At 37.1% G+C, this 16,726-nt stretch overlaps 1 protein-coding gene across 1 annotated transcript in view; it reads right to left on the bottom strand.

Moving 5' to 3' along the window:
- ap3d1.S (adaptor related protein complex 3 subunit delta 1 S homeolog) overlaps window positions 1-16,726 on the bottom strand; it is an 80,413-nt gene that overhangs the window by 44,055 nt on the left and 19,632 nt on the right. Inside the window, exons 2-11 of the mRNA XM_018243643.2 lie at window positions 15,489-15,584; window positions 10,857-10,937; window positions 10,658-10,738; window positions 8,218-8,325; window positions 7,820-7,949; window positions 7,585-7,724; window positions 6,876-6,949; window positions 2,080-2,129; window positions 528-577; window positions 379-427 (exon numbers count right to left, since the gene is read on the bottom strand). Coding sequence (XP_018099132.1) covers window positions 379-427; window positions 528-577; window positions 2,080-2,129; window positions 6,876-6,949; window positions 7,585-7,724; window positions 7,820-7,949; window positions 8,218-8,325; window positions 10,658-10,738; window positions 10,857-10,937; window positions 15,489-15,584 — 859 coding nt within the window. The remainder of the gene's footprint in view (window positions 1-378; window positions 428-527; window positions 578-2,079; window positions 2,130-6,875; window positions 6,950-7,584; window positions 7,725-7,819; window positions 7,950-8,217; window positions 8,326-10,657; window positions 10,739-10,856; window positions 10,938-15,488; window positions 15,585-16,726) is intronic.

Raw genomic sequence — 16,726 nt, 5'->3', positions numbered from 1 at the left:
TTAAAGATGTAAAAAAGAGCTGAAAGTAGATATTCCTACAGGCTGCTTGTGACTATCTCACCGAACTGCCTCTGCGTGTCTTCCCATCCGCTATAATGAAAAGTAGCCTGCGATAAAGCACACGCGGCGCTTCGTTTTCCGAAGTCCCCCGAAGTTACCTCATGAGGCAACTTCGGATGACTACGGAAAACGCAGTGCCTCGTGTGCTTTAGCGAAGGCAACTGTTCATTATAGCGGATGGGAAGACACGCAGAGGCAGTTCGGGGAGATTGTCGCCAAGAAGAAGAGAAAATCTCCCTGAATCTCAAGTAGTAAGTGTAAATGCTTGTAAATGCTAAGCTGGTGTAACAGGAGATTTAAATAATATATGGTACTCACAATTCTGGTCTGAATCTTCTATTAGAATTCTTAACTTCTGCACACAGAGCTGCAAGAATGAATACAGAAAATGGAATAAACTTTTAAGGCATAGCCCTTAACCACCTTAAGATGCAAAGCAGACAGCAACAGGAAAATACATGAGGTACCTGTATACTGGCACTGTGGTTTGGCATTCCTGAAGAAAGTGATATCAAAACTGCGGACATAAGAACAAACATTTAAACAATAAGAACTTACTTAGCAGTAACTTCAATTAAACAAAGCAGGTATAAATATGTCTGCCCTTGAATGGTTAACTCGGTACTTCTTTCAACATATCTTGAGTGCAAATCTGGCAATTATGGCTGCACCGAGATGGGCAACTAGACTATTCTGATAAATGGAAATGACAAGGATCTTGTTATAGGAGGACATGCACAAAACTAATAAAAGCAAAGACACTATACCCAGTATTCTGCTAGGGGCTACGCTAGCACACTTTAATGAGTCTTTTAACAGATCTGTTCATACTTAAGAAAGACAATTAAGAAACCTGAACAAAACAAATGAAAGGGCAGCAGGGTTGCTCAACAAATAAAAATTAGTATTCTTTCCCAATTAACACTATTTCCATACAATGGGTACCCAGATGTTTTAACATTAAAAAAGCTGAACATTACTAATCACCTCATTTAGGTATAGGTGCTTTCTGAAGCTGAAATCTCAGTAGTATGAAAATGTAAACAATATTTTATTCCAAGATGAATTGATGAATACTTGTTTTCAGCTGTCAGGATGTGGCAGATAGAAACAACTATCAGCACTTCCATCCCGACAGGGCACAAGTTTCATAATAGCATGGAGACATGGAGCTAAACGACAGCTAGAATATTCAACATTCATTGCCTCTCTATAGAAAGTTAGAAAGGGCTACATGCTGACTGGGGGGGGGTGTATTTGTGGAGTCACAAGCCTCAATGGAAATTTTAGAAATTACATATACTAAGTTACAGCCTCTCCAAAGGGTCTCTTATAGTAGGCTCTCTCAGTGAATAGAGTTACAGCTGCTCGTTAAGTGTTGCTCCTCTTTTGTACCATTAACCTAATTTTTACTATTATAACTACTTGAATTTTTGGGATGAATGCAACAGCCTAAAACCTAGGGCTATTCAGTTGACAATGATATTGATAAAGCTAAAAAAGACCAGGTAAAATAAGCAATGGGAAAACAAAGGCTGCCAGTCCACACAGGGCTACCATATAGAAAATCACAGTCCTTTTTTGGCAACCGCCAAGACACCTTTTTAATGTGTGTACTGCTCCGCAACACTTTTTTTACATTTGATTATGGCTCATGGGTAAATAAACGGTTGTGGACCCCTTATCTAGGGTATTTTATGCACTCCAGCCATCCCATTGGTACCACTGATTTTTTGCATTTCATTATCCCCAGCTTTTGGACTTGTCATGAAATCTATTAATACCCCACTGATTGGAAAAGGATGGATGTGTCATTTCTGGAAAAAGCAGAAATAGTTGTTGCCATCCATCTTTACTTATTGTCCTGTGCAAAGGAGTGCTCCAAAAAGGACAGAATATTATTTTCGCTGGGCAACAAAAAACTAATTTAATAGATTGGTATTTTTTATTTATGAAGTAGAATAATAAATAATTTAAGGGTTGACTCTTTTGATTAAGGAAAATGTCAGCCAAATATACCTGCTATAACAGTGTTCACACATTCGTACAAGAGGGACATTGCAGATGTGCTGTAAAAGACAAACAGCTGGTTAGCAAAATACAATAAGACAAGAAACTTTTGTTTATGAGACGGTGACAGTAAAAAAACGGTGACAGTAAAAAATGTCAGAATTTAATATAGTAAAATATCTCCTCGGTGCTTAAGATATATAAAATCCACATATCTATAAAAACATTTTTTAGCGATTTATTTAACTCAGATGGTGTTAAAAGTCCAAGTAAAAAAGTACAGCATCTCAATACTGCCGTGATCATGTAGAAGTAAGTGACAGATGTCCGGTTTTGCAATTTAAAGATATACTGATCTGCTCTGGGTTTTGTACAATAATCCAAACATTTTGTGGTTTTCAGGTCTTTTTGAAAATTTTTACATTCTTACAATTCGTATTTTCTTAAAGATTTTATCGAGTCTTTTCCTGCACCTGATTTTTACATGAAAATGTATTGATAAAAACAGTAAAAAGGTCAGCGAGAATATGGTTGGAGTGGTTTTGACAAGATAGTGAGAAATTTTCAGATTTTGATAAATGACCGGAGTTCATGCCATTACAAACTTCAAGCTTGGTACTGCTCTAAGAGGACTTCTACATTTTAAAATATAGGGTGCACTTCTTCATATAATACAGGGTTTCAAGGAGTCTTATATCAATTTAAAAAATATCTTTTCATTGATTACGTGCATTATATAAGTTGATAAAACATTTTTCAGACATTTGAATTGATTCTATAAACAATCAAAAGCAACTTAGGGTGCACTTATCAAAAATCACGTAAAAGTGAACCGTAATCAGAGGGTAAAAACTTATCATGACTAGTTGCATATGTTGGCAAATCGCAGAAACAGACATTTTGAAATTAGTTTGAAATCTGAAGATACACTTACAATTGACTTTTATAACATCCTGACATTTTATGTGGCATAATTTTTTTTTTTAAAGGTATAATTTTTTTATTGTTTTATAACACACAACATAAAATAAAAAAAAAAAACACATGCCATTAGATCAATGGATTTTTGGTAACAAAGTAGTTAAATCAGATTTCTTTAGATAACGTTACATTTACTATTTTAGCTGATACACCCATCTTTTTGATCATTATACCAGTATCCATTCACTTAGGGGGGATTTTTCACTTCCCCAAGTCTCCTTGGGTGGAGTAAACTATACCGTAGTCTGTATAGGGTCTCTGGGTTTAAAAATATGCGTTATGATTTTTCTAGTTCACGCTAGGGAACCTTGGCCCACTAGCCCTGCTTCCCAACATGGACTCCAGATCTTTTCAAATCTTTTATACGAGCCCTTGGCTAATAAGGTGAGTTTAATGAGTGGTAGAGTGGTAGATCTGGTTTCAGTGTGATCCAGTTCTGTATTGTGGGGAGTTTCGGGCCCATCCACAACAGCGCAATTGTTTTCTTAGCATAGTATAGGAGTGTATCTGGTTCTTGTATGATTAGTATTTATGATTTCATTGCACTCCCATTATGCACCTCTGTGGAGTTAGCAAATTAGGAAAGTCTAGTTTGTCTGCTAAGATATTCATCACTTCAGTACAGAAATTGGCGGGCAGGAGCAGGCCATGTGTAAAAAGTTAGCTCCTTCAGTCCCACACCTATGACACCTTGCGCTAGGGTTGTGTCCAATGGATTTTACTTGCACAGGGGTAAGATAGAACTGGTGAAGCCAACATCAACACTGTGTAAAGTCTTATTACAAACAACCCTCTCGACCCTTTCAGACAGCATATCAAAAATGGTTAATTGATGCCACAGGCCTCACTGAAGAGTACTGGGATGAGGCAACAGACAAACTATTACTTCCTCTACTCTATACGGGATAAATTAGTCCAGTCAAATCAGAGGACCTCAATATTGTTTCAAACTGGGGTTGAGAGGTTTGTATGTCCACTCCACCAAATTGAGCCTGGAAAATCTGCCTGAGTTGGAAGTATCTAAAATGTGATAGATTTATAGAAATGTGGAAGGAGAGTTTACCCAAAATGGTATATTAGGTGTTAAGGTAGAAGACTGTTACGGGTATAGTTTAAGTGCTAGGTTCCAGGCCTTTCTTGGAGTTGTCATAATAGCTGGAAGTTTTTTGGGTTAGCTTAAAGGAGAAGGAAAGGTTAAAACTAAGTAGCCTTATCAGAAAGGTCCATCTAAATATACCAGTAAACCCCCAAAGTAATGTTGCTCTGAGTCCCCTGTCAAAAGAAACACTGCATTTCTTTCCTTCTATTGTGTACACATGGGCTTCTGTATCAGGCTTCCTGCCTTCAGCTTAAACTTTATTGCCCTGGGCAAGAGCATGCTCAGTTTGCTCCTCTCCCCCCACCCCTCCCTTCTCTAATGTATTCTGAGCCCAGAACAGGGAGAGACTCAGGCAGAAAGTGATGTCACACCACATTAATACTGCAGCTCCTATTCTAAACAAACAGAGTTTCTAGAGCTTTTTACTCAGGTATGGTAAAACATTCTACAGAATAAATATAGCATTCTAGCTTGCACTATTGCAGCTAATCTATTGGCAATAAAATGCCTCCGTAGCTTTCCTTCTCCTTTAAGCCAGGCTAGTCTATGTGTCTTTCTTCCCCATATAAATTGTGTCAGAGTCTGGTTGACTACTTTAAAAAAGCTTTTAGGAATATGGACTACTGAATTATGGGATATACAGAAATCATGGCAAGTAAATCATCTTGAAGATGTTAATTTTCCCCCCCCAGAGTGTTAGAGGGAGTTTGGACCATACTAGAAGGGTCGTTTTCATAGAGCAGTGGTCCCCAACCAGTAGCTCGTGAGCAACATGTTGCTCTCCAACCACTTGGATGTTGCTCCCAGTGGCCTCAAAGCAGGAGCTTATTTTTGAATTCCAGGCTTGGAGGCAAGTTTTGGTTGTATAAAAACCAGGTGCACTGCCAAACAGAGCCTCAAAGTAGGTTGACAATCCACATAGGGGCTAACAAATGGGCAATTACAGCACTTATTTGGCACCCCAAGAACATTCTTCATGCTAGTGTTGCTCCCCAACGCCTTATACTTCTGAATTTTGCTCACGGGTTCAAAAGTTGGGGATCCCTGTCATAGAGGATACAACTGGTTCTAGGTTACGCGGCATAAAGGTATGTATGTCTGGGTGGATGTTTATTCCAAGATACTTGAATTCCTCTACTGCCATTAAGGGGGTATTATGCGATAGGGCAGGATGATAATAAATTGTGCAGAACTATAGGTTCCATGCAGGATGCGGTCACTTTGCAGAGTGATTTGTCTAAGTTGGAGAACTGGGCAGCAACTGGAAAATGAGGTTCAATGTTGATAAATGCAAGGTTATGCACTTTGGCAAAAATAATATAAATGCAAGTTATACACTAAATGGCAGCGTGTTGGGAGTTTCCTTAAATGAGAAGGATCTAGGGGTTTTTGTAGATAACAAGTTGTCTAATTCTGGGCAGTGTCATTCTGTGGCTACTAAAGCAAATAAAGTTCTGTCTTGCATAAAAAAGGGCATTAACTCAAGGGATGAAAACATAATTATGCCTCTTTATAGTTCTCTGGTGAGGCCTCATGTGGAGTATGCAGTGCAGTTTTGGACTCCAGTCCTTAAGAGGAATATAAATGAGCTGGAGAGAGTGCAGAGATGTGCAACTAAATTGGTTAGAGGGATGGAAGACTTTAATTATGAGGGTAGACTGTCAAGGTTGGGGTTGTTTTCAAGGTTGGGGTTGAAAAAAGGCGCTTGCGAGGGGACATGATTACAATTTACAAGTACATTAAGAGGACATTATAGACAAATGGAAGGGGACCTTTTTACCCATAAAGTGGATCACCGTACCAGAGGCCACCCCTTTAGACTACAAAAAAAGAACTTTCATTTGAAGCAATGTAGGGGGTTCTTCACAGTCAGGACAGTGAGGTTGTGGAATGCACTGCCGGGTGATATTGTAATGGCTGATTCAGTTAATGCCTTTAAAAATGGATTGGATGATTTTTTAGACAAACATAATATCAATGGCTATGGTGATACTAAGCTCTATAGTTAGTATAGGTATGGGTATATAGAATTTATGTGAAATTAGGGAGGGGAGTGTGTATGGATGCTGGGTTTTCATTTGGAGGGGTTGAACTTGATGGACTTTGTCTTTTTTCAACCCAATTTAACCATGTAACTATGTAACTATAGGAAGAGAGGTCGGTCTATGCGTATTAGGGCTGATTTGTCCCAACTGACCTGGAGTCCTGAAAGTTTCCCAAAATGCTTTATAATAGTGGCTAGAGTGTTAAGTGATGGTCCTGCATCTGCTAAGTATACTAGCAGATCGTCTGCATAGAGAGAGATTCTCTCTTCTATTGGCCCCAATAGCCAACTGCATCCCATATGGCACCATATTTAGTTTGTATGTTCCATATTTTTTTCAATAGGTCATGCAAAATTGCAAAACTTTGCAAAAGATTTTACTTAAATCGCAAAAAGAAGTTGGGTCTGACTGATTGTTGATAACTAACACCTCTAGTGTCACACGCAACCTTCTTTGCACATAATTCAGATTAGAGTCATGTATATATCAAGAGAATAAGACATTCGCTATTTCTGTCTTTTTCACCACAGATATGCAACTGCAGATTATCACACTAAAACATTTCATTCACACCAAAATCTGAATATCCTAAATCTTGATTATCACCTTAAATTATTCTAAAAATCTACAATGTAATCAAAATAAATAGAATTGCTTAACATTTTCTTAAACAATCTTACCTGTGTATCAAATTAGTTAAAGGCTCAATCAATTTCTTCCCAAGTCTAGGCTCCAAAGGAGTTAGTGCGCCAAACTAAGCAATAAAAAAAGAAAAATCTTAAATAATAGGGTCAACAAATAAACACTACTCAGAGAACAAGCATTTCACAAAGGCATTGAGCAGCTATAGGTCAAATTTTCATTATCAACACTTATATTTTAACACTGTAGCTTATTGCTTGACCAATGTTGATAAACGATGTTGGACACTGGTGTCTTTCCAATGGAGCCTTTGTATGCTCTGAGATAAGGAATAGTGGTTTACAGTGCATTAGAAGACATTCATTAATGATTTAAAAAAATGTCAACAAATTCATAGTATGTTTTGAAGCATTAATAGTTTTGAGAATTTTGTGGAGACATTACCTCTTAAACAATATTAAATACATTCCTAAATAACTAAGTAACCATTACCAGTCAGGGAAAAATACTTTCAAACAGGCACAAATAAATCAATAAACTAACAACAGTTCCAAAATCTGTAAAAGCTAAAAGTGGGCAATCTAACCAGAAAAGGGTTAAAAGCAAAATTATAATTTCTCTCTGACAAATAAAAAACCTAGCCTGTAGGGAATATAACACTTCATTTCTCACTTCAGAAATGGGGTGTAAATTAAACACTTTGTGCTAAAGTTGTTAACAAGGATAGGTGTGTATTCTCATGCTTACCAGTTTAATTATTTTAATAAGGACCCAGTTGTTGGTAGACGAGGTCATTAGCTTGAAGAACAAGGGGGCAAGGGATAAATAATTTTTAGGATTTCGGCGTGCCAGCTCACAGATAACGTTCACTGCTGCAGATTGTACACCTTGAAAAGTAGAATAAAAAAACGGTGAACCTTAGATCTTGGTGATATATACAGTCTAAGAAACAAACTTTATAAATATTAACACTTGTGTTTACCTGGATCAGGATCCTCCAGTTTCTCTTTCAGGCGTGGGAAAGCAGGTCGCAGTGATTCTGGGTACTTCAGAAATACTTTGTACATGATTAAAACAGCTTTTTTTCTAATGTAAGGCTTGGTGTGAGACATCTGCAACAAAATAAATTTAGATATGAGATGTCACTAGAATCACATTAAAATGGTTCCCGGGATCTATCTTCTATAAGCACTGGTAAGTGAAATATGCATTAAGAGAAGTAAGTTAGGCATTTGTGTAGGATTACGTTTGGTGAAAATATAAAGTTGGATATATAAAGGTTGACACTGGATAAAGATCTGACTTTTGGGCTGGGTTAATTTAGCTACATCACTGTGTGTTGAAAACATTAGTTGCTCCAATATTTCTGCTTACACTTACCAATGTCATAATATCATTTGCAAGATCTCTGGCCAAATCAGGGGTGACAAAACAAGACAACCCAGTCAGGGCAACCCCAGTATCATGCTGGTTTGGGCTGCTTAGATCCTATAATAAGAAAAGTTGTAAAGTCAGGCCAGTTGTAAAGGTATTACAGGACAAAAAATACACAGGCAATGGTAAGTTAAAAAAAATTAGTTAGGGTGATGGCACATAGGGTGATCTGTAACTGAAATCTGCACTACCTGCACGTGACAAATAGCCTGAAATACCTTTGCAACAGGAAAAATCGGATTGCCGCATGTAAAACACATCAATTGGGTAACTGCACAAAGTTGTATGTATATTTACCCAACAGAGTTTAGACCTGGCTGTCTCTCATTGTTCCAGGTGCAAAGGTATTTCAAGTGATTTGTCACCTGCTAATAGAGCAGATGTTTTTGCTAGTGACAAAACGCTCTGTGTGCCATCACAGAAATGATCAAGGCTCCTGCATGTATTGCAAACTAATGGCACTTACAAGAGTACATTGATACCTTGCTATCAATATTCTATTTACTTTACAGGTATCTGAATATTAAATTTTATGCACACAATTTTCAGTAATAACTTGCCATTAAACCCTTTTATGAGCAGAGACCACAGTACTGAAATACCACAGTTAAAATATGCATTTCCAAATAATGTAGTGGTGATATCCCCCAATATGCTGGGCATTTTTCTCACAGCTGTGTATTTTTGGAGCTACAGCAGCCTTAAAAAAAATAACTCAACTTGACAGTTTAAGAAGTCAGGCTGCACATTATTCCCTCAAAAAAAAGCACACAGCAACCTGGCTGCTAGTAAAGAACTGGTCGAAAATTTTCTAATCAGTTACACTACAGACCTGTAGAGGTTAGGTCCCAGAACTATATTATAAGTGAATGAAAATCAGCCCAGGGAAAAAAATCCCCTTACAAACAGTGGACTCAGAACTCAAAACCTATATAGACAGCACATCTTTATAGAAAGAATAAAAATATTCTTAAAAAACAAAAATGGAGAGAACAGGACAATACCTTCTGCAAAAGTGAGCAAGTAAACTATAGTACATCATTATATGCCCCCCCCCCATGCAGGGGCGCTTCGCCAATGAGGCGACTTGAGACTGTCGCCTCAGGCGGCAGCTCCCCACTAGGTACCAGGGGCGGCATAAATACCGCTCCTGGTACTTTAAGAGCCGAATTTCCGGTTTTCAAACCGGAAATTTGTCTCTTCTAGCACAGAGAGCGCAGTTAGGCTCTCTGCACTAGTGCACTGGCCCTCTGCTGCCCTGGTGGACCCGGCAGCAACTGCTGCTGCCTCAGGCAGCGGAAGGGCCAGGATCGCGCCTGCCCACATGTGTAATACAATTAGCATTAAATATCACAATCACCACACACAAATGTAACAGAGTACCATAAGCTGCAACACATTCAGTCCAAACCATACAAAATACATGTAATTATATATAAGGTCACAAGCTTGAGAGATCAAACTTAAACAGATGGTGGATCAGGACTGAAATGAGCCGAGACTATTTTTTCCCCACTAGGATATGGTTTGCCCCCTTTTTCTGTACCATCAGTTTAAGTTTGATCTTTCAAGTCTGTGAAAGCTTGAGAGTAGTAAGCTAAATATTTAAGCTCAAGAAAAAAACAACAGATTTTTCATGATTAAAACAATTGTCAAAAAGCATGATCATCACAAGAAATGTATTTTTGGACCTTTAATTAAGTATTTCTATAAAATTAGACATTGTATACTTGTTGTTTTTGATGTGTGTGACGCCATGCTGGTGGTGCTAACAATTACAGGTATGGAAACGAAACCTTTAACCTAAATCTAAACCCTTTATCCACAAAGCTCTGAAATGACATTGCCATTTCTAGATAACAGAACCTATTCCAGTATACATGTTATCCAAAGACATATAAAAAAAAATTCCGAAGTGAAGAAAAATGTTGACTAATAATTAGGGATGCACTGAATCCTGCGTGGGAGTTTCGAACGTGAACTGTATCCTAATTAATTTGAATACCGAACCGAATCCTAATTTGCATATGCAAAATCCGAATCCTGCTGAAAGAGGCTTAATCCTGGCCGAATACCGAAACAAATCCTGGATTCGGTGCATCCCTACTAATAATAGGGTTTTATGAAATAACTTTTATATTAAACATCTTACACACTGGAGAGCATAACTACAGTACCATGACAGTACCATGACTTTTCGAAAAGTTTTTGAAAAGTATTGGGATTTTTCATAGGTGTACAGTTAGATATTGGGGTTTGATATGCTGGATGAAATCAGTGGTTTGTTTTTGAACATTGTTCATAATACCTTTTTTTAGGATTCTGTCCAAGAATTTACTCTAACTTTATTAAACAGTTAACACTAATCCAGTTATGAGAAACTCACCTTACGGATCTGGTTTGTAGTCAGCATGATCACATCTGTCCCCTCATGAAAGCACTGAGAAGCAGCCAGGTACCCAATTCTCTGTGATAAAAGCAGGTAGTCAATGTTAATTCTAACACTACTTAATTATTTTTTAAACAGATCAATTATATCCATATAAATTGATAACCTCAATACTCTGCCGATAATGGATACTTACTTTGAATGTAAACTTTGAAGCGCTCATCACTTCAATGATATTGAACGCAGCCCAGCTGATGTCATAGCCCAGCATTTGTAACTAGAAAGTGAAATGTACAAAATTATGATTTAATGAAGTTTCTACTTAAACTAATATGGCCTATGACAGTATTCTCAAACTATGAAGCTCAATTGCAAATTTAAGAAAGCCCAAATAGACTTCTTGGTAAAAAAAAACAAAAAAAAAAACAAAACAATAAAACAGTAGAGATAGTTTAACTATACAGACAATCTCAGTTTGATAATTTATGACATTACAATTGTTTTTATTACGAGTTTTTCTGAATTAAGAATATTGAATATAAAGTAACTCAAAGTACCCTCTGCAAAAACATATACCGGTATATAACTGATCTGAATTTTGGTTGTGATGTTTCAAATGCATGAGGTATGCTTGCTGAATAGGAGCTTTTAGACCAAGTAAGGGCCAAAGTGGACTCAAAAAAGAGAAAGGAGATGCGCCTAGAAAAAACTTTTTGGGGAGAACACAGTGAAATCTGGTGAAAGAATAACAATACAGAACAGGACGGTAAAAGTAGACACAAAAATAAACAGAACATTGGTGTACAGTCATTGAAAGTATTGGCTTTAACCATTTTTAACATTGCAAAGGAACATCAATTAAAGGAAAAACTATACCCCCAAAATGAACACTTAAGCAACAGATAGTTCATATCATATTAAGTGGCATATTAAAGAAACTGGTCTATATATTTAAATAAATTTAGCCCTTTTACATCTCTTGCCTTGAGCCACCATTTCGTGATGGTCTGTGTGCTGCCTCAGAGATCACCTGACCAGAAATACTTCAACTCTAACTGTAACAGGAAGAAGTGTGGAAGCAAAAGACACAACTCTGTCTGTTAATTGGCTCATGTGACCTTACATTTATGGTTTGTTGGTATGTTTGTGAGTACAGTGAATCCTACGATCCCAGGGGGCGGCCCTTATTTTTTAAAATGGCTATTTTCTATTTATGATTACCCAACGGCACATACTACTAGAAAAGTATATTATTATTATGAAAATGGTTTATTTACATGAAGCAGGATTTTACATATGAGCTGTTTTATGCAATATCTTTTTATAGAGACCTACATTGTTTGGGGAGTATAGTTTTCCTTTAAAAAGTGTCCTTCATACTTTCTGTCTACTATTATATGAGTGAATGTATTTTTCTTTTTAAAGGGCCATGGTTTTTATTTACGTTTTTCAGTTACAGTTTATGGAATGTTTATGTGTAAAAAAAAAAAAAAATTGCTTTACAAAAGCAATATACCACAGTGCAACATGCACGTAAATCTCTCTTTTTTGTTTCCTGATAATTTAATTAAATGAGTGGTTTACTGTATTGTCTGAACAAACAACAGAGTTTCAAGTTGCTGCTGTATTATCAGGAATGTTCCATGTTGTAAAGGTAAATTTGCAAGCTTGAACCATAGGGGAAGTTTACCAAGCTAGTGGTGGCTTTTATTTGTCCTAGAAATATGATACATTTTATCCCCCAATGGCAACAATACACCAATCAATTATTAAGTAGTTATTTTGATCTTTCATAGTGCAGTTTCTTTTGCTTTGCCTTGTGTTTTTTTACATTCTGATGTTTTTTGCTCTAAAGTTTCACTTTAAATGTTGATTTCAGCCTCATTGGACAAAATGGAAATTCTTTACCCAGTATTATACCATAAAAATATTATTTATATCGCTAAGCAAAGGTTAGTGTTGTTTCAATAAATATTTTGTCTCAATATATGCTATGTGATAGCGAAATTTTATTACATACAATGCGAATGTTCGCAAAAGTCATTTGGTGCAAAACTTTGCGAGGAAGTGTGTAATCGGTCAAAAAGGACACAAACACAGCTGCTGACATTCACAATGGTCTTTGCGAAAGTTTTTTTTGTGCAACATATTACATTCCCCCAAATGTATGTTAGTGCTCAGATATTTTTTTTTTTTTTTCGTTTCTATGAAATAAAATGTAAGTGTTGCAAGACTGCAAAATGTTTGGACACTGTAATAAGTCAGTTTTTAGTAGCACCCTTATTATCACAAACTACAGCTTGTAAATGCCTTTTTATATTCAGTTAAGAGACTTGCAATCCTTGCTGTAAGGAATTTTGAAGCAAGTGTAGTAATGTTATTTAAAAAAAAAACTTGAGGTATGTTTAGGATAATTTTCTTGTCACTTTTAGCTCCTACTTCTTGGGTGACTGCTTCAGATTGGCATCCAAATTGTGCTGAAATTTATTGCAATCCATTCTATAAACTATACACACAGGGGCAGATTTATCATGGGTCAAATTGAAAATTCGACAAGGGAATTATCCAAATTTGAATCGAGTTTTTTTTAAAAAAACTTGAATTCGATATTTATCATATTCTGGCCCTTTAAGAATTCAAATTCAACTATTCACCACCTAAAACGTGCCGAATTGCTGATCAATTTGGAGCTGTTTGCAGCCTTCCAGTTTCTTTTGGAGAGAAAAAACTCAAATCGAGTTTGATTGAATTTGATTTGAATTCAATTTCAATAATGAACTTCGATTGGTCGAATTTCAAATTTATGGCAGTTTTAAAAAAACACATGAAATCAAAATTCGACCTTAAATATAAATGTGCCTCACAATATTTCCTGTGGCACTTGGTTTTATGAAAAGTTGTTCCTTTTTTCTCCAAACAAACCTATGGTGACTTTGCACAAACCGTTCATTATTTAATTCATTAGTTTACAGCATTTGTTTCCAAAATGCCTGTGGCTTTTTTCACACCTTGGACTTTGACATTTATGATGACATCATAGATCAGGCTTCCACCTGATGGTTCTTTTTTTCTGATCATATTTGTGCAAGCAAAGCTGCACTGTGAAAATTAAAATTCCATTCTTGGGGCAGCAAAATGTTCCTGCAGGTCCTTTGCTGTTGTATGCAGGTTTTACTTTTTGTCCAACACATGAGCAGTTCTCTCTGATGGCTTTCTTGTCCAGACCTTGCATTAACCATCACAGTTTCCCATAAATGCCATTTCTAAAGACATTACTGACAGCAGAATTTGTGAGAGGAAGGGTTTTGCAACCATTATATAGCCTCTCCCTGCTTTGTAGGCATCACTTAGCTACAATTTCAGTTCCTTTTGTCCGTTGCTTCAAGAAATCCATGGTTGTTGAGTGGCAGTCCAAAGTTTGGGGTGTTAGAGACTTTCTTAAGATCTGTGGTTGTAAATGGACCACAGCTCCTAATGGTTGTTAAGGCCTAGTGATAAGAAAACATTTTTGCTGCAAAAAAGACACCCATAGACTGCAGTGGCTGAAAAAAATTTTGCGAGTGAAAAAATTGTTGCCCATAGATTTGCAATTCAATTGGCACATTTTCAGCAAAACAGGTCACTACAACAATGATTAGTTTTGCAAACCTCTACAAATGCCACAATTACTTTAATACACTTATTCCTGCAATAGCTTACCAATTTTCACTTACAGAATTAGTTAAATATGTAATCTTGCCAGGAGTGTGTGTGTGTGTGTGCATGCATGAATGTGTCAGTTCTGCCACTACTTTGTCATCACTATAGCTCGGGTCTGTTTACAGATGAGCATAACTTCCTGGCCATCAGGAATGTCTGATGTAGTAGGTTATCTTAAGTAAATTGTAATATAGGAACAAGCAATCCCTGATTTGATTAAAGGGGATAACATTTTTAGTATCTTTCTCACAATATGTCCTATTGTCCCTAATATGGATTGGGCACATTTGAAACGGCTTATGGTTAACTTTTTTAAAGCATTACTATATACACAAGTAATCCCCAATCAGTGGCTTGTGAGCAACATGTTGCTCTCCGACCCCTTGGATGTTGTTTCCAGTGGTCTCAAAGCAGGTGCTTATTTTTGAATTCCAGGCTTGAAGGCAAGCTTTGTGTTTTCATATATTGCTCTCCAACTTTTTTTTATGTTTGAATGTGGCTCACGGGTAAAAATGGTTGGGGACTACGGAAATATACGTTAAGAAAGTTGATAAACAGGTAAAGTCCACTTTAGCGGGGGGGGAGAAAAAAAAAAAAGAGTAGGGGCAGACTGCAAAAAAAATTGTTCCTCATACGCAATGTAAATAATTGTTGCCCGAAACAGCTGGCATTGCAGACACAATGTATATTCGGCTTATGTTGTAAATCATGTCTAATTGAGAAAGTCAGGAACAGCATGTGTTTGCTTTGTGCTTGCTGCAGAAACTGCCTGCTAAGCACGCCTCAAGCCAGGAAAAAATATTGAGACCTACAAGAGATACTGGTCCATTAACAGCATGGGATAGCTGCTTGTGCTTCCCTTTCACACAGAGCAGCATTTTATCATAAGGGATAGCATTAGTCTTACCTCTCCACAGTTGCCTACAAAGTTCATTCTCAAAGTACAATTGTTTTCCGTCAAGGGCCAAATGAAGAAAAGATCAATGACTAATAAATAATTATTAGGTAAATAGCTAGGTTACAATACAGTGCTAATGCAAAGGTTCAGGTAAGAGTTTATTACATAGCATGGTTGCATGAAACTGAGATGGATGACCCAGGTTTGCTACATGCTACAGGGAATACTCACATAAGTCAACTTGCAGACTGCATTGGCCTTCACTGCAATGTTGTCCTGCTTTAACTCCTGTTTGATTTCATCAATGCAGTGAGAGATGTATTTTGCCTGGGGGGAAAAAAATAAGTAGAAGCAATGAATCCAAGTATTTTAGCAAGACATATTTTCAACCAATGAACACATCCCAAATAAAATTTACAATAAATAAAAATAATAACAAAATGTAATACCCCAATAGAACGCAATATATAAAAAGTATAGTTTGTTCCTGAAAGATGTACAGTGGTGTGAAAAACTATTTGCCCCCTTCCTGATTTCTTATTCTTTTGCATGTTTGTCACACAAAATGTTTCTGATCATCAAACACATTTAACTATTAGTCAAAGATAACACAAGTAAACACAAAATGCAGTTTTTAAATGAGGGTTTTTATTATTTAGGGAGAAAAGAAATCCAAACCTGTGTGAAAAAGTAATTGCCCCCTGAACCTAATAACTGGTTGGGCCACCCTTAGCAGCAATAAGCGTTTGCGATAACTTGCAACGAGTCTTTTACAGCGGTCTGGAGGAATTTTGGCCCACTCATCTTTGCAGAATTGTTGTAATTCAGCTTTATTTGAGGGTTTTCTAGCATGAACCGCCTTTTTAAGGTCATGCCACAACATCTCAATAGGATTCAGGTCAGGACTTTGACTAGGCCACTCCAAAGTCTTCATTTTGTTTTTCTTCAGCCATTCAGAGGTGGATTTACTGGTGTGTTTTGGGTCATTGTCCTGCTGCAGCACCCAAGATCGCTTCAGCTTGAGTTGAGGAACAGATGGCCGGACATTCTCCTTCAGGATTTTTTGGTAGACAGTAGAATTCCTGGTTCCATCTATCACAGCAAGTCTTCCAGGTCCTGAAGCAGCAAAACAACCCCAGACCATCACACTACCACCACCATATTTTACTGTTGGTATGATGTTCTTTTTCTGAAATGCTGTGTTACTTTTACACCAGATGTAACGGGACGCGCACCTTCCAAAAAGTTCAACTTTTGTCTCGTCGGTCCACAAGGTATTTTCCCAAAAGTCTTGGCAATCATTGAGATGTTTTTTAGCAAAATTGAGACGAGCCTTAATGTTCTTTTTGCTTAAAAGTGGTTTGCGCCTTGGAAATCTGCCATGCAGGCCGTTTTTGCCCAGTCTCTTTCTTATGGTGGAGTCGTGAACACTGACCTTAATTGAGGCAAGTGAGGCCTGCAGTTCTTTA

This window comes from Xenopus laevis, chromosome 1S (genome assembly GCF_017654675.1).
Source record: "Xenopus laevis strain J_2021 chromosome 1S, Xenopus_laevis_v10.1, whole genome shotgun sequence".
In the NCBI taxonomy this organism is placed as follows: domain Eukaryota; kingdom Metazoa; phylum Chordata; class Amphibia; order Anura; family Pipidae; genus Xenopus; species Xenopus laevis.
The sequence above is the reverse complement of the archived record's forward strand: the minus strand, read 5'-3'. Positions and strand labels throughout refer to the sequence as shown.